The 19,403-nt window shown below is 41.7% G+C and overlaps 1 protein-coding gene across 21 annotated transcripts in view; it reads right to left on the bottom strand.

Moving 5' to 3' along the window:
- The window catches only part of KCNMA1 (potassium calcium-activated channel subfamily M alpha 1), a 767,652-nt gene that overhangs the window by 170,407 nt on the left and 577,842 nt on the right, over positions 1–19,403 (bottom strand). For all 21 annotated transcript variants that reach the window (XM_055131433.1, XM_055131423.1, XM_055131426.1 and 18 more), the window contains one exon: positions 10,428–10,537. In XM_055131433.1, coding sequence (XP_054987408.1) covers positions 10,428–10,537 — 110 coding nt within the window. The remainder of the gene's footprint in view (positions 1–10,427; positions 10,538–19,403) is intronic.

The raw sequence follows: 19,403 nt of genomic DNA, 5'->3' as shown, positions 1-19,403 counted from the left end.
CTTCAGGAAAAGACACATAAGCTTTGATTCCCTGGCATTTGGCAGAGCGCAAAAAAGGAAGCCTTCAATGGGTGCTATTTTTTTATTTTGGGGTCACTCCTGGTGATGCTCAGGGGTAACTGCTGGCTTTGCACTCAAGAATTACTTCTGGCAGTTTTGGGGGGATCATATGGGATGATGGGGACAGAACCCAGGTTGGCTGCATGCAAGACAAATGGCCTACCCACTGCACTACTGCTCCAGCTCCTCATTGGGTGCTTACTAAATACATGTATGGAGAAATGGGGGAAGCAGAGTCTCATGAGGTGCAGGATTAAATAATGTAGTAAACTAAGAAAGCCTACATTAGCAGAGAAGATATAAGGGTGAGAACTGAATCATGAAACAAGATTCTTCTGCATTTATCTAGTAGAAGCAGAAAGATTGGGAAAGAGGGGTCTAGCTGGAAATAATACCAGTGATTAACCCTGAGAATTTGGGTTTTGCCTTCAATCCACTAGGTCAAAATGTAAGTATAATCCTAAGTAATGTGGCCCTGGATAGATCCCTCTGTAAAAAAATATAAAGGCGCATGCTCAGGAGGGGGTGATGTGTGTGTTGTGTTGTTCGCGGGCTCTCAGGGTGGCACTCTCTCTCTCTCTTGCCTCCCACTTTCAGTGCTCTTGAGCCACTGTGTATGGAGCTCCTTTGTGCTCTGCTTCCTTGTGTGCCACTGTGCTCTCTTCTGTCTGTCTCTCTGTCTCTGTCTCTGTAGTCTCTCCTCTGGTCTCTTCTGATCTCTCTCTCCGGACCCCTTCTGCTTAACTCTCTAGAGCCCCACTCGCTCTCACTTCTGACTCTGACTCTGATTCTCACTTGCTTTATGCTCTTTCTTTCCCCTGCTTCTGGCTCTGATGATTCTCTTTCGCTCTGTGCTCTGCTTCTGTGTCTTCTCTCCTTGGTGTCTTCTTGCTCTGCTTCTGTGTGTGACGCTGTGCTCTCTTTTCTCTGTCTCTCTATTTCTGACTCTGTCTCTGTAGTTTCTCCTCTGGTCTCTTCCGACCTCTCTCTGTCTCTGTATCTTCTATCCTGCTTCTGTGTCTTCTCTCTTGCTTCTGTTGTCTTCTCCCCCGCTTCTGTGTCTTCTCTCTCCACTTCTCTTACAGTCTTAGTTTATATAGCAACCACATAGGGTGGTGACACATAGGTGGGTTGAACATTAAAAAATCAACAAAGAGGGGTAAGACCACTCCTCCAGGAGATTAACAAAATCTCATCTAAAGAGATTACTCCAGATTACTAGGAGATCCGCTTAAGGGCAGGATCCCATCCAAGGTGTGTCACTTTCTTATTTCCTCAGCTAGTAATCCACTTAAATAGTTATAGTAAATTTACTTCTGATATTTCTAGCAATGTCATTCTATATGAGCACAGTAAGAGATAAAAGCTTAAAGTTTGGTTCTTCCTGAGGACATCTCACTGTGTTTTCTAGACCACAGTCCTCAGGTCAGATTAGTCTTCCTAACCTCAGCAGGGTCCTACTCTCATCGTTACTTTTGGATCATGACAGCATTTGTCTACCATGCTCTCAACTTATAGTTGAGTATTGTGGCGCTTTGGCCTGGCCCATTTCGATGCCAGGGTAGCTCACAGCTTAACCTAGGTCTATTCCATCCCTCATCAGGACCCTACTTTTGGGGTGCTAGGAACTAAGGGCAACTGAGTTGAGAAAGCAGATTCCCAGGAGTAAATATTATTGGAATCAATCAGCTCCCAAGTTACAAAGCATAATATTAACTCTCTTCCTGTGTCCATACAGAAAGAACATTGCTCTAAGGTAAACTAAGTTCTCTGCAACAAGGCTAAAAGGACAAACCAATGTTATCCTACATCTCTCTATAAGGTATGCCTTGAGGCCCCCCAAATGATTCCTGAGATGAAATAATTACTGGCTTCATTAAATACCACTTTTGTGGATAAACGAAACAGAGTTTGGTTCATCTATTTTGATCATTTTTTTATGTCTTACTAAACCTAATATTGATGGGTTTAGTTTACTAAGTCTACATATTGATGTATATATAATGTGGATGAAATGAGAAAGGATATATAGGATGACTCAGGCCCATGGCTTTTAACTGCCAATTCATGGGTATAAAAGGCTGAAAATCACTGGTCTTACATATAGAGTTGAGAGCAATGGTTTTCAACCACTAGTCTCTGGACCAAAGCTGGTTCCCAGGTGTGAAACTGCTGGAAACCATTGAGGTATAATAAAGAAGAAAACCCCTCAATGACATGTAAATAGGATAAAAGTCAGCTACACATTAGCAAGAACTTAAATCTTGGTTTCTAAAATAAAATGTCCCAATATGGCCAATCAGGAAGTTGTCACTGGTGGCAAAGATAATTATAGAGGAATAAAAATGGCTTTTTCAAGACAAAAAAAGGAGCCTCTTGTCATAACAAAAGGTCTTAAACCAGCAATCTGCAACACAACTGTTGGAATAACAAGTTGGATTGCTTTCTTAATAATTATTAAGTAGAGGTCTACCAGATTTGACAATGACGTTGATAAAACCTTTTTTTTACTGCAAACATCATCTGCTATCTATAATTGTTTCAGCCCAGATGTTCCTGAACAAAGGCTCTTAAGAATTAAGAGTCCAACTGTTTCTACCTACCCAGAGGGAAAGAAATTGTTCTTGCCATTAAATCAGCCCTCTTGACTGGAAAGATTGCTTGGTGGTGTGAATTAAGCACTGAAGTCTGTCAGAGTCTGCATTCACCAGTGTGCTCGGGAAGAGTGTGCAAAGCTTGAGGCTGCTGAAGATGACGCCCTGCTGTGAGGTAGGTGAACGCAGAAGAGCAGCACTCATAGTGCCCTTCAAACCAGCCTCACCCCACAACATCAACCCATCTCAGTTATCCAGAGAGACCCCAGGATCAAGCCAAAGCAGATAATTGGAGTAGATGCATATATAAATAGTGTGCACTGGGAAACAAGATCTTTAGGATCTAGGGCTGGAATAAAAAGCGATTCTCATTTGGGAGCTTTGATTTAAAATGACAGGCTCTCGAAATGGAAACATCTAGTTAAAGAAAATTTGAAACAGCAGGATTTGTAAGACTCAGCACCAAGAAAATTAAAGTGATTTAAAATGCTCATGGAAATGTTCAAATTCCATTTTCCAATAGCTTTGATAGAGGAAGGGTAGGGAAGGCATTAAGTGTCCCCCAAACTCAAATGCACACATATACACAATTGCTCCTTTAGCACAACTAAGACATTTGAAATCTAGAATGATTACATTCTTTGAGGAGAACAATGAACATTTACTTAAGTGATTAAGGACAGTTCTAGAAAGTTTTTCTGGTGCTTTTGAGGTCTGGGGGGCTTCACCAGTGATTCTTGGCCAACCAGGCCTGACTCAGTGCAAGGCTGCAAAGATGCAATACTACTTAGGTCCTGTGATATAAGGCCTCAACCAAGTCATTCTGGCAATGTTTGGAGGCCTCCCAAGTGAGACTCTGTGATGTTCAAGGGATCTGATAGGGCGAGGATTTGTACCTGGGCTAGGCGCATTTTAAGAATGACCATAATCACTGTATTACTATCTATCACCTTGGAAAACTTTGATCTTATTACTAATCAGAACCATAAAATATGGGGAAATGTTGTATGTTGACTGTGTGTACCCAATATGACATAAATTCCCTAGAATTTAATGTCATCTCTAGTGGAGAGCCTCCTTGCACCCCCAGTAGAGAATCCTAGACTCTCAGGAGGGGGTTTAACAGAATTTGTAGTCACTTATTTATTCACTAGCACATGAAATATTTGGGGCCATGTTCTAGTCCCTGTGGTGGAAATAATCATAAATATTGTATTTCTGAATCCATGTAAGCCCAGTCCAAATTATAACACCCCAAATAATTGGCTGGATAGGCCAGATCTGTGGGGAATAATACTTTCAAAATTTGAGGGCCTCTCTAAAGATTCTTTTAAAATGCTCATTTTTTTAGCCTGCCTAAGTAAATATATATCAACAGGCTCTGCTGGTTACTTATTACTCAAAAAAGAATTGTGGCTGTCTAGTTCTAAAAACCTAGTCATGTCACAGAACTCAAGAAGACTAGTTTTCATGGGGTAAAAATCACAGATTTTTGTGGGTGGTCTTAACTTTTTAATTTCCCTCAAGGGGCTTCACTGGAAAGGCCTGACCATACAGAGACAAGTGGCAGAGCCAGATGCTTTAATGTTGAACCAGGTGCGTAAGGGGATAGTCTCTTGTGTGTCATCGTAGGCCAGCACAGAAGCATGCATGCTTCCACACCCTCTGTGGCACAGCCAAAAACCGGGCATTCAACACTCCCAGTCAAAGCTGAATCTTAGCTGCTCCATCAGCTGCAGAGTACAGAGGAAAGTATTAGAAATCCATCTTCTATTCTGTTCTCCTCTGAGATAGAAAACTTGATACAATTCAACATCTATATTGCAAGTGATGACAGATATCCTGAAATTTCTAAAATTCAGAAGCTGGAACAAGATGTTCTTGTTATAGCTCAACCACTGAACTTGTGAGTTCTTCCACCCCACCTTCCTCTTCTCCCTGTCTGACTTTATGCTACTACCTAGAGGCTGAAGGTCTTCACACATAACTAGTTCTCATAATAAAACTATCTTATAACCTCCTGAACAAAAGCACACGTCAAAGAAAATCTCATTTATCTGCTTCTCCCATGTAAAGAGAAACTACTTTTCTCTCTTTGGAAAAATTCCAAGACCTGTGTGTTGCAAAACTCTTCTTGATTCTCTAGCGCTTAGAATTCTCTCCTCTCTACCTGCAACCTGAGACCAGCCTGCTTATAAGGCATACCTCAAGTGCCTTTTCTTCCAGAAAGCCTCCCCTGGCCATCCCGGCTATAGAAAGCTCTCTCTCTCCCTGTTAACTCAGCATCTGTCTCCCAGGTGAGAGACCATCAGATATTGGTCAATCAGATGGTGAGAGACCATCAAATATTGGTCAGTGGGTGCTTAGCTTACCTGAGGATGATAACTGTTTCTTTTCAAATTACAAACAGAAGGCTACTGCTGTAGAAAACCCAAGTACTTTCTTTGGCATTTATTAGTATTGTCATTAATTATTCTTGGCCATACATGGTATCAAATCTACTTGCAGAATCCCCTATTGATAGCAACAGCCTTAAACAAAGGTACAGACAGAGCAGGTTATGTGATGGTGAGATGTTTGTTTGTTTGTTTGTTTGTTTTGGGGCCACACCCAGTGATGCTTAGGGGTTATTCTTGCACTCAGGAATTACTCCTGGCAGTGCTCAGGGGATCATATGGGATGCCAGGGATTGAACCTGGGTTGGTTGCATGTAAGGCAAATGCCCTACCCACTGTACTTTCTCTCCGACCCTAGAAGGTAGAATTTTTGAAAGAGAAAATATAACTGAGGAATGCTACAAAGCATGTATTATTGATGTCTGCACTATATTCACTGGGCAGGATAGAAATGTGGTAGGAAGAGAGGAGGAAAAGGGGAAAGAATATTAGCTAATAGGAAAAATAAGTCATCTATTTCAGAACTGAGATAAGGTCACACAGTCCCTGGTAGTAGCTGGTAACATGCAAAGAAGGGAGGATTGAAGAAATAAAATATCTTGTAACAAATAATGTACCAAGAAACATGGGGACCATCTGGGATTCAATCCCAGGCTTTATGGACTCCACTGCTCATGCTTCATGACATTATACAACATACTTTTATGGGAATAGTTTAAACCCTGGATTCATTAGAGGCAAGCACGACCTTGTGCCCCTGCCCCATATGTCCTACAGGCTTGGTGATGGCTGCAGATATCCTGATACAGTCGTCTTTCTCCCACGCCAAAGTAGCAAGCAGGAGAATAGAGTAAAGAGGGCTCTGGTGTTTGTAGAACAGTGGATAATGGCATCCTCTCCCTCAGAGCCATAAATTCTTTCACCTTGTGACAACTTCATAGACAAATGAGAAAACAGCTTTGCGGAAGCAAGGGGAGTTACTCTGGAAATGTGGGCAGGTCTATCCTCAAGGCAGCCTGGGGAAGGTTCAGAACAGATGACACTCAACAAGGCCAAGAGGCACTGTTGAGGGTCACATCCTGAACTGTGCATACAACTTTTCTCTGTGGGGACTTGACTGGAAACATTCAGGCACCAGGTCTCTCCATGTCTTTTTTGCTTTACTACTTTGGATTGGGCTTTACTACTTTGGATTTACTTATTTGGACAGAGAGAAAGCTGCTGGGGTCTGCCTGGCAAGGAAAATGAAGACTCACTCCTATATCCCGCATGTGTGCAGAATAACCTACTGAAGAAATAATAATGGTGAGGAATTTCATACAAAGCTCCAAATTTGAGCATGCATTTGAGAGATGTAGTCTAGCCACAAGTATATTTGCAAAAATCTTGGAGAGAAATATTCCAAGGACAGATTCCACCATAGGGATTAGGAGGTTATTCCAACCATGGTATGGAAGGATAGGATTGTGATTGTGTGTGTGTGTGTGTGTGTGTTTGGGGTGGGGTAGTGGTTCCTGGTCATCAAATTTTGAATGAGAATCACCCGACTTGCTTGCACACAATCCATATTTGAGGACCTTAGCCCAAAGATGAAAATCTCAACATGAAGTCTAGAAACTTGTCTTATTAAACTCTCCAGGAGATCGTCTGGCTAGTCTCCATCCAGAAGATACTCCAACTGTTCCAATTGCATCAAAATCTGGGCGGGGAGCTTGCCTTCTGGGTTGCTTTGGGAGGACCATCAATGCCCTCTCAATTGTGTGTCCTCATTTTTACACCAAGAATCATTAGATTCATACCAATGTCACCAGATGGTTAGGAGGATTCAACGAGAATGTTTAAATGAGGCATTTAAAAAGGATTTTTATTTAATCTCAATCATTTCTGTTTGGGGAAGGAAACTGTATCTCATGGTCCTGTACTTGGTGCAGCCAGAGACCAGGTATAGGAAGTCAGTATGGTACTATTCTGGAGAGACAGAACAACTCTTCTCTTTACAGTTTTTAAGCTCTTTTGCTCTCTCTCTCTCTCTTTCTTTCTCTGCATGCTCTCTCTCTCTTTCCCTGCATGCTCTCTCTGTCTCTCTGTCCCTCTCTCTCTGTGTGTTGGGATGGGGGAAGGGGTGCTAACTCATGAATCTCCTCCTTTTCCTTTCCATTCTCTTGAGAAACTACCTCAAATATCCCATTTATCTGGCCCTTTATCTTTTTGTAAAAAGACTCCCAGTTTTTGAGAAAACTCCAAGTTCTCCCATGGGGTAACCACACCCTGAAAAGGGATACTCAGTTAACCTAGGGAAAGCAGCTTTATTTCTTTCCATGCTTTCAGATGGTTTTAGCAGGACATAGGCTCTACCAGAGCTATGTCCCCACCCCACCCCACACCAACAACAAAAAAGTTATTGGATGCATATTGTTTTAATGCAGCGCATAATTACGAAAACTGTTCTGGAAATCTGTATATTTTATCTGTGCTTTATTATACCCAGAATATTCCCCAATTCTTTTTATTCTACATGAACCATCTTAAATTATATTTTGGCGTCCTTTATGTCATCTTGAAATTGAATAGCCAATTCTTACTGTAATGAAAATACTTATGCTCCAGCCGGTGATATACAACACTACACTCTAATTACGACTGTGCTTTAATTAACCTGAATTGAAGAGTGTTATCATTAAACTGCTGGTAACTTTGAGTTATGGCTTTTCTTTAATTTAAAGTAGAAAACACAGATAATTAAGCCTCCAGATAATCAAATGCTTGAGGAGAGCTTCAATGTTTTGGGATGTTCCTAAATCTCATTAAATGTCCTTTCTTTATTGATTATTTCCACCTCTGCTGTATCATTGTGTTAAACGAATAATAGCACAAAGTTGAACACATTCTCACACACATCAGAAGTTTGTGTGTGTGTGTATTCCAGAATCTGTACTGAACAAATACTAAATTTTGTGAGAACAAAGTAGCTGAGAGATTTTCTCTTCCTTGGGATAAATTGTTTTGAAGTGGGCCATACACAGTGATGGTCAGAGCTTACTCCTGGCTCTCTGTTCAGGGGTCATACCTGGCAGGACTCAGGGGACCATATGTTGTGCTGGGGATCAAACCATGGTCAGCCATGTGCAAGGCAAGTGCTCTGTTTACTATACTAGCTCTCTGGTCCAACAAGTTCTAAAGATAAAAATCAACCTGGCTCCTGCATTTGGCCCAGAAGTGTTGTGGAGCTTATAACATTCAGTGGGTCAAGGTTGGAAAATTCTTGTCCAGGGTATCAATACAAATCTGGATGAACACACCCATGGAAGGTCTACACTGTGCCCTTCCTGACAGCAAATTGGAGCTGTGCTGACTGCAATGGATCTTCAAAAGAAACAGGACATCTAGCTTTCGTGTATGATACCACTATTCTGAAACGCTATCCACATACTTTTAAAAAACTGAGTACCAGGGAAAGCAAATGTGAGTCAAATCTACCCTGCTGGGATCCTAACCACCATTTCCAGGGGTACAGTTCTACCCGTTTTTAAGGCTCACACTCTTAAATATGAGCATCTGGGTTCTCAAGGAGGAGACCCTGGGAAGCTGAGAGAACTGGGTTCAATCACTAAAGCATTTAGGGTTCAATCCCCAAAGGGTTGCTAACGCCTCAATCCCACCAGGGATGAGGAGCTGTGCCTGCTCGTGTGTGCTCAGAGAACCCTGCATTCCACAAAGGCAGCTTCCTGGGCTGCTCTTGAATCAGTTTCCGTTGTAGGTCCTGAACTCCCAGAACATTCTGTCCTAAATACCAAGGCAAAGAGCATCCCTCAGACAGCCCCTCAGTGTTTCTGAACCAAAGAGCTTCCTTCTGGGACAAAGTGAGAAATGGCTCTGACAGAAGGGAACACACAAGGGTGTTACAATATGGCATCCATTGGCAGAAAACAACCCTTTCTGAATCAATTAATAGTCACTTTTCCAGCCCATTTAGCATTTAAACTTTCTTGTAGAGGCAGTGTGAGATATATCAGTAAACCGCCAAACCATTGCCATCACTTGAGGTCTGGGCCCTGGGACAGAACACAGCGTGAGTCTCCAAGCAAACACCAAGTTACTGGCTGATCCATTCCCTCCATGGTGCCCAGAACAAAACATCAGTGAGACAAAGAAACCTGAGAGCCCCCGGGACTATCCTCTTTGCACCTCTCCTGACAGAAGGTGAGTTTAGTTCGTAGGCAGAGAAGGGAAACAGTTTTTTCCCCCCATTCTAATGGGTTACCAAATCCCCTGTACTTCCCAAGGGTTTTGTTTGTTGGGATTTGTTTTGTTTGAGCCTCACCTACAGGTGCTCAGGGCTTGCTCCTGGATCTTTACTCCTAGCAGTGTTCGAAGGACCATATGGGTGCTGGAGTTTGAACCCCAGCTAGATGTGTGCAATGCAAGTGCCCTGCCTGATATACTATCACTCAGATCTCTGTTTCATTTTTTATTTGGAGGCCAAACCTGGCTGTGCTCAGGACTTACTCCTGTCTCTGCACTCAGGGATCACTCCTGGCACTGCCCAGGGAGGGGCCACACAGAATACTGGGTATCAAACAGGTCAGATACATGCAAACAAGTACCTTACCCACTGTAAAATCTCTCTGGCCCCCAAACTTCCTAGTTTTTAATCAGAGTTTGAGTATTCTTAACTGAGGTTTCAAAGGATCAGGCATTTGAGGCTTAGCATTTTTGGGACTTCTATAATTGCTACAGGGGACAAAGCCCTTATCTGACTTCCGGGAGATCTGATGCTCCTGCGACCACCTCCTCCTAGGTAAGCACTTACTCAACCAAGAACAGCCATCAAAGGCTGGGACTCATCTTGCTGCATCAGCAAAAGGTGACCCCACGTCTTCTTAGTGTTAGAACACACAGTCACTGATGGCAGGGGCTAAATTGCTGAGATTTTCCCAAGCCTTTTCCCATAGATTGGTTCCAAACTTTCTCCATGAGTCCTGAAAGAGCTCATCAGTGGTTTCTGTAATGTGTCTATGACCCAACTTGATTGAGAGATAAAAGTTCCTCTCATCAAGAAGCAGTAACATTTACTTTTACCTTGGTAAGATATGAGATATTTTATTCACACCTTTACATCAGACGCATCACTGAAGGCATGAGAAAAGCTATAGTCCATAAATGACTATAAATCATGGAGTGACCCTGTGACCCAGCAGGATAAGAAAGACAGGAACTGTCTAAATATCCATCTCTGGTTTATAGCACCAAGTGAGCACACAGTAAACCCTTGTGAGTACCCAGTGGCCTGACTCTTGGGCAGAGGTGTGCATCTGTTCTGCAAGGAGCATATTAAGTATTACCAAGAATAGAAGGTGCATGGTTAATGGTCACTTACTCACAAACAGTAGGGAAGGACAGACCCACGAAGGCACTGGAAAGATATTCTGTGTACATCTCATTTGAAACTCCTTCCAAATAGTATTTCTGCCATGTGTCTTCCTCAATCTGAAGGAGAAGAACACAGAAAGAAGATTTAAGGTACAAAGTAGGCTGCAAAAGAGAATTATTCTAATTGGCAGACAAAAATGAATGCACAGCCCCGGTGATGGTGTCAGCCTCCTTCCCCAACCAGGAACTTGATCCCGTTGTCCACATGGAGCTTTCCATGGCTCTAAATTCATGTACTAGACATAGGCACCCTTTGAAGTACCACTTTGTTCTTAACCTATGTGGTTCCCATGGATTTGGAAGCATGGGCATCTGCCACAATAGCTGCTGAGGCAGCAAATTTATAGAAATGTTTTCAAAACCAATTTTTCAGTGCTAAAAAGTACATAGCTATATAGATTTAAAAAATCTAAGTATGAATAATACATAAACTAGTATACTAAAGGCCCACCCACCTAGCTCCCGCCGCTCTTCTGTACAGGTGCGACCATCTCCATGGCCCCTATCCTGCCCCCAGCCCCGCACTCCCCATTGCCTGCCACTCGAACAGATTCCTGAGGGCCAGAGTTCGGCTGGGAGTGCCCGCCCACCTAGCCCCCACCGCTCTTCTGTACAGGTCCATGGGCCAGGGACTAGCATCCAAACAGGCTGGGGTTGTGGCCTCCAGCGTAAAGGGTGTGGCCTCCGCAGAAGTGGGTGTGGCCTTCCTGGTGGCTGCTCAAGGGGCTGCAGTTATATTTCCCCTTCCCAGCACTCTCGACTCACATCCAAATTTTTATCACCTAAATCTGCGGAAAACAATCTCTCCACCTCAAACACAATCCTACAATAGTTCCCTTGCCTACTCCAACTTCACCAAAAGACCAGTGTACACATGAAGCTGTAAAATCCCAATATAAAAGAACACAGCCTCCACAGCCTCACTAGATGCCTATCATAAGTCACAGAAAAATGTCTGAGAGGAAGGACATATTCTAGAAGGGGAGAAGGGTGACCATCATCAACCGAGCTCATCCAGAATCCTTCCTTGCAATGAGAGGAAATAGTGCTAGAGTGCTGGAAGGTTTTAATTCTATACAACCACAGCAACATGAAGAAACAGTGCAAATCCCCACTTGGAGGAGAGGATGAAGAAAAGAGTCAAGAATCCTCAACAGGGATTACCTACAAATACAATCTCTCCCCAGTAAAGAATTCTGAGATGAAATGCTGAGGATGTTCAAGGAACTCAAAGAAACAATGGAGCAGACATCCAGAAAATTACAGGAGGAAATGAAAGAAACAGCAGAACAGACAGCCAACAAAATACAAGAAAAAATGAGAGCAGAAATAAGAAAGCTACAATCATAAGTGTCACTAATAAAAGTTTCAATAGATGAAATAAAAAAACTCAGTAGGAGCCCTCAACAGTAGAATGGCTACCGTCGAAGACAGAATCAGTGAACTTGAAGATGAGCTGCAGAAATCATACAGGCAATCACAAATAATGAGAAAAGACCTCAAAATAGCTCTAAGGTGAATCAGAGAACTATGGGATGATTCCAAGAGGAACAACATTAGAATCATCAAAGTACCAGAAGGACAGGTAGGCAACCCCAATGAAAAAGCCATAGTTAAAGAAACCATTGCTGAAAAGTTCCCAGAGTTAGAGAATGCAGGCATCCAGATCCAAGGAGCTAGGAGGGTGCCAGCTAAAAGAGACCCTAGTAAAAACATTCCAAGGCATATCATAGTCAGAATGATGGACGTCATGGATAGAGACACAATACTACAAGCACCAAAGTCAAAGAAGGAGATCACATACAAAGAAGCACCCCTTAGATTTACAGACCTATCAGAGGGAACACTACAAGCCCAAAGACAGTGGTGGGGTATATTGAAAAAATCAATGAAATGAACGTCTCACCAAGAATACTTTATCTGGCTAAACTCTCATTTAAACTCAAAGGAACAATACATTATTTCACAGATAAACAACAGCTCAGGAACTTCATAGACTCAAAGCCAAACTTAAAAGAAGGACTAAAGTGGCTACTGTAAGACAAGGTAAACCCCTACAACAACAAAAAACCCTACAGAAAGATGGCCCAAAACCTCATGACAATAATCTCTCGCAATGTCAATGTTCTAAATGCAACAATTAAGAGACACAGAGTGGCAAAATGGATTTGGAAACTAAACCCAACATTCTGCTGCCTACAAGAAACACATCTGAACAGTCAGAGCAAACACAGACTCAAAGTCAAAGGATGGAAAACGATCCTGTAAACAGACACCTCCCACAAAAAAGCTGGGGTGGCCATACTAGTATCTGACAACATAGATTTCAGGTTTAAAAATATTAGAAGGGACAGCAAAGGTCATTTTCTATTTATCAAGGGATATGTACAACAGGAAGAAATCACACTCTTAACCTAATGAGGGACCAGCTAAATACTAAAAGCAACTGCTAACAGATTTTAAGGAGGACATCGCTAGCAACACAAAACAAGTCGGAGACTTCAACACTGTCTTATAACCTTGGATAGATGAACAAGAACAAAACTCAGCAAGGAAACACTGGCTTTGAAGGAAGAAATGAAAGAGAGAGGGCTAATAGATCTATACAGGGCTTTACACCCCCCAAAAAAAAATACACACTCTTTTCCAGTGCACATGGAACATTATCCAAAATAGACCATGTTCTGGGTCACAAAACACATCTCAATAAAATCAGGAAGATAGAAATTGTATCAACTATCTTTTCAGACCACGATGCACTGAAGATAGAAGCTAATCACACACAGACACGAAGAATCAAATCAAACACCTGGAAATTTAACAACTCAATGTTGAACAATGCGTGGGTCAGGAAAGAAATCAAGGAAGAAATCAAAAGATACCTAGAAACAAATGAGAATGAAGACATGAGCTATCAGAACCTATGGGACGCAGTTAAAGCCATGTTAAGGGGGAAATTTATAGCTCTGCAAGCATTTCTCAGGAAGGAAGAAAGGGTCTACATAGATAACTTGACCTCATAGCACAAGATCTTAGAAAAGGACAAACAAAAGGAACCCAAACCCAACTGAAGGAAAGAAATAGTAAAACTTAGAGCAGATATCAACGACATGGAAACCCATAAAACAATCTGAAAGGTCAATGAAACCAAGAACCGGTTCTTTGAGAAAATTAACAAGATTGATAAACCACTAGCAAGACTCACAAATAAAGAGAGAGTGAACCCTAATAAACCAAATCAGAAATGAGAAGGGGGACATCACAACAGAAAACAATGAAATTCAAAATATCATCAGAGACTACTTTGAAAGTCTGTATGCCAAGAAACAAGAGAACCTAAAAGAAATAGATAAATTCCTTGATTCCTACAATCTCCCAAGACTGAACCAAGAAGACTTGGAATACCTGAATAGACCCATTAATATCAAGGAAATTGAAACAGTAATCAAAGTCTTCCCCAAAACAAAAGCCCAGGTCCAGATGGATTCACTAGCGAATTCTTCCAAACATTTAAAGAGGACCTGTTGCCTGTTCTTCTCAAGCCTTTTCAGGAAATTGAAAAAAACAGGAACTCTCCCAAACAGTTTCTATGAGGCACATATCTCCCCAATACCAAAAGCAAACAAAGATACCACGAACAAAGAAAACTATAGACCTATATCCCTGATGAACACTGATGCAAAGATCCTCAACAAAATATTAGAATTCAACAACTCATCAAAAAGGTCATACACCATGACCAAGTGGGATTCATTCCAGGGATGCAAGGATGGTTTAACAGTCGAAAATGAATCAATATAATTCATCATATCAACAAAAGTGAAGATAAAAACCATATGATCCCATCAATAGATGCAGAGAAAGCATTTGACAAGATTAAATACCCGTTTATGGTGAAAACTCTCACCAAAATGGGTTTTAAAGGAACTTTCCTCAAGATAGTCAAATCCATCTACCACAAACCCATGGCAAGCATTATCCTCAATAGATAATGGAAAAACTAAGGGCCTTTCCTCTAAGATCAGGGACAAGACAAGGATGCCCACTCTCACCACTTCTGTTCAATATAGTACTGGAAGTACTTGCAATAGAGGCTAGGCAAGATAAAGATATTAAGGGCATCCAGATAGGAAAGGAAGAAATCAAACTCTCACTATTCGCAGATGATATGATACTATATCTAGAGAATCCTAAAGCCTCTACCAAGAAACTCTTAGAAACAATTGACCTGTATAGTAAAGTCGCAGGTTATAAAATCAATACCCAAAAGTCCATGGCCTTCCTATATGCAAATAATGAGACAGAGGAAAGTGACATGAAAAAAAGCAATCCCGTTCACAATCATGCCCCAGAAAATCAAGTACCTCAGAATCAGCTTAACTACAGGGGACCTCTACAAAGAAAACTATAAAACACTATTCCATGAAATAAGAGAGGACTTGAGGAAATGGAAACATATTCCCTGCTCATGGATAGGGAGAATCAACATTGTCGAAATGGCAATACTACCCAAAGCATTATACAGATTCAATGTGATCTGTATAATGATTTCCTATAAGGATATCCTATCCTATAAGGATACCATGAAATTCTTCAAAGAAATGGACCAAGCAATTCTGAAATTCATATGGAACAACAAACACCCACTAGCTAAAGCAATTCTTGGGGAAAAGATGGTGGGAGGCATCACCCACCCCAACCTCAAACTCCACTACAAAGTGGTAATTAAAACAGCATGGTACTGGAACAAAGGTAGAGCCACAGACCAATGGAAGAGAGTGGAATATTCCTAAACACAACCCGAAATGTATGATCATCTAATCTTTGATAAAGGAGCAAGAAATATGAAGTGGAGCAAGGAAAACCTCCTTAACAAATGGTGCTGGCATAACTTGACAACTACATGAAAAACAATGGGCTTAGACCTCGAACTAAACCCTGCACAAAATTCAGATCAAAAATGAACTAAAGACCTCAACATCAGACCAGAATCTATTAGGTACATTGAAGACAAGGTCAGCAAAACCCTCCACGATATGGAAGCTGAAAGTATGTTCAAAGATGACATGCCACTGGCCAAGCAAGTGAAAACAGAGATAAACAAATGGGACTATCTTAAACTAAGATGCTTCTGCACCACAAAAGATACAGTGACCAGAATACAAAGACAATCTACAGAATGGGCAAAGATAGTCACCCAATACCCATCTGATAAGGGGGTGATATCAAGCCTATATAAGGCACTGATTGAACTCTACAAGAAGAAAACATCCAACCCCATCAGAAAATGGGGCGAAGAAATGAACAGAAACTTTCTCAAGGAAGAAATATGAATGGCCAAAAGACACATGAAAAAATGCTCTTCATCACTAATCATCAGGGAGATGCAGATCAAAACAACTATGAGATACCACCTCACGCCACATAAACTGGCACACATCCAAAAGGACAAAAGAAACTGGTGTTGGCGTGGATGTGGGGAGAAAGGGACCCTCCTATACTGTTGGTGAGAATGCCGACTGGTTCAGCCCTATTGGAAAACAACATGAACCATTTTCATAAAACTAGAAATTGAGCTCCCATTTGACCCAGCAATATCACTTCTGGGACTATATTCCAGAGAGGCAAAAAAGTATAGTCGAAATGACATCTGCACTTGTATGTTCATGGCAGCACTGTTTACAATAGCCAGAATCTGGAAAAAACTCAAGTGCTTGATAACAGATGATTGATTAAAGAAACTTTGGTACATCTACACACTGGAATACTATGCAGCTGTTAGAAATGATGAAGTCATGAACTTTGCATATAAGTGGATCAGCATGGAAAGTATCATGCTAAGTGAAATGAGTCAGAAAGAGAGAAACAGACATAGGAATATTGCAATCATCTGTGGAATATAAAATAACAGAATGGGAGACTAACACCCAAGAATAGTGGATATAAGGACCAGAGGTTTGCTCCACAGCTTGGAAGCTGGCCTCACATGCTGGGGGAGAAGTCATCTCAGATAGAGAAGGGAACACCAACTAAAGTGTGGTTTGAAGACCCGCTTGCAATGGGAGATTCATGCTGAAAGTAGACTATAGATTGAACACGATGGCCACTCAATACCTCTATTGCAAACCACAACACCCAAAAGGAGAGAGAGAACAAAAGGGAATACCCTGCAACAGAGGCAGGGTAGGGTGGGGGTGGTGGAAGAACTTGGGAGGTGGGAGGGATACTGGGATCATGGATGGTGGAGAATGGGCACTGGTGGAGGGATGGGTACTCAAGCATTGTATGACTGAAACACAAGCACTAAAATATGTAAATCTGTAATTGTACACTCATGGTGATTCACTAATAAAAAAACTAGTATACTAAAATATATACAAACGCCATTTCTGTTCAAAAAGGTTGAAAATCACTGCAAATAGCATGTTTATGCAGTGATATAGAGAAGTGAATAAAATTGATAAAAATTTTCATTTACTTATACAGAAAGTATGTCTAAAATCATATTTCTGGGGTATGGTGCTGCCAGCAGGTCAACCTGTACCTGTGGGGCAAGTGTATCAGCAGCCTGATGGTGCCTTCAGACTTTCAGATACCCCAAAATTGCTGCTGTGACTTTGGCCAGATCCCAACAACTTGGGGCCAAGTTTGCCAAGAAATTATGGCCAAAAGTTAGGTATGTGGGAGACATACCCACAAACCACTTCCAGCTCAGCTATATAAGTTCATTTATTGGCCTTATTTCAGAAACTCATAAATCTTGAAAGAGATCAAAAGACACAGTTAGCGCCTGTAGCACGGAGGTAGGCCAGAACCCATGACTGAGAGCTCCAGGCTTGCTTGAATTGGGACTGGGCCTCCTCCCCCCAGGTCCCCAGTTTTTCAGTAGCTTGGCAGTCACACCCACAAACTGCCCCCAGACACTATGTAATCTCAACAACAGCCAAGACCCAGGAACTATAAATTAAAACTTCCTGAAAAGAGCACCACAGTATGTCCTGACTGCGCCAGGCTGTCTTCACCTCAGAGGGAGGTGGGTTGAGTTTCCCTCCCTGCCCTAAGCAGAACTATGGCGGCAGAAAACTTCCAGAACCCAATTTCTGCCATACACAAGGCCACTCTCTACATGCCCAACTGAGCCTCACCCAAGAGGGCATGAGCCTCACCCAAGACGGGATGAACCTCACCAGAGAACGGACTGGCAGGAAAATCCAGGTATGTGGGAACCCGTGACTGAGATCTCCAAGCCCCTCGGATCGAGACTGGGCCTCCTACCTCCAGGTCCCCAGTTTTCCAGAAGCTTGGCAGTCACACCCACAAAATGTCCCCAGAGCCATGTAATCTCATCAATGGCCAAGACCCAGAGACTATAAACTAAAGCTTCTGGAAGAGAATGACACAGAATTTCCTGGGCATTATATTCTATCCATAACAAGCAATAAAAAACAAATTGTCTAGCATTGCCTTCTCGGCAGTTTTTAGTGGTGGTGAGAATGGTGTGAAATATTAAATGTAACCAAAGTAGAGCGAGAGTATGGGGAAAATTGTCTGCCACATAGGCAGAGGAAGGGCTGGAACGGAGGTGGGGGTAGTGGTGGGAAAATATGGGGATTTTGGCAGTGGAAAATAGGTGTTTGATGATTGTATGACTGAAGTTCAAACATGAAAGCTTTGTAACAGTATTTCATGGTGAATCAAAGAAAAGGAAAATAATAAAATAATAAAATAAAATTAACATTCAGAATAGAATAAACAAAGTAATGTGGAGTGCATGCCCAATTCAATCAGCTTAACCAATGGCCAAATAAATAGCAGTATTCCTACATTATAATATAAAATAAAATAAAAATCATATTACTAAATTATTCTGTGAACTAATCAGTGAACATTTATATGAACTAACTAACTTAGCATTTTGCTTTAAAAATACCTACAATAAAATTATTTGTAAAGCCACAAGAAAGTCTAGCAAGCCTTACACCAAATCACAAATGTTTAGGATCTCAGTGGTAGAATACTTTTTCTGTACAGATTTCTGTATTGTCTGAGGCTTTTATATGAGCAAATATAGATTACAATGAAACAATACATCAAGTTTTACAGTGCGGAGAAAAAAATCTATAGTTTTTTCTTTCCACTCCAAACTTGAATATCACAAAATATTTAACTAGTTTTGAAGAAGTTTAGCCCCAAATTTCATTCGACAACGTTTTTCCTAACAAATCAAGTTCAACTGCTTTTCTCAACTACTTTATTCTAGGAATCTCTGAGAGTGTTTTGCTGTTGTTGTTGTTTGTTTGTTTTTTGCTTTTTGGGTCACACTCTGCAATGCACAGAGGTTATTCCTGGTTCATGCACTCAGGTTATTCCTAGTTCATGCACTGGCGGTGCTCAGGGGACCATATGGGATGCTGGGAATCGAACCCGGGTTGGCCACGTGCAAGCAAACGCCCTACCTGCTGTGCTATTACTCAGCCCCTCTGAGAGTGTTTTACACTGGAGTCAATGTTTTAAATTACAAGGTGCAAAACAACACGAATGCTGCCCCTGAGGATGACAACACAGCAGGGTTGCCTGAAGGCAAGCTGGCTTTGCGGTCCTTGGTGTCTGTCAGCTGCTGCTCTGAGGTTCTTCCAGGGAAGGCTGGGTATTGGAGTTAGGAGAGGGACTTCCTACTCAACAGGAAGAGACTCTTCGTAACTGCTTGTGCTGATGCTGAATTAAAGTGTACCTGTCCATTGTATAGATGTACCAAAGTTTCCTCAACCAGTCATCCGTTCTGGGGCATTCGGGTTTTTTCCAGATTCTGGCTATTGTAAACAGTGCTGCGATGAATATACATGTGCAGATGTTGTTTCGATTGTACTTTTTTGCCTCTCTGGGATATATTCCCAGCAGTGGTATTGCTGGGTCAAATGGGAAT

The sequence above is a fragment of the Sorex araneus genome, chromosome 3 (assembly GCF_027595985.1).
Source record: "Sorex araneus isolate mSorAra2 chromosome 3, mSorAra2.pri, whole genome shotgun sequence".
Classification (NCBI taxonomy): Eukaryota; Metazoa; Chordata; class Mammalia; order Eulipotyphla; family Soricidae; genus Sorex; species Sorex araneus.
Note: the sequence above shows the minus strand (reverse complement) of the source record. Positions and strands in the feature narration are given on the sequence as shown.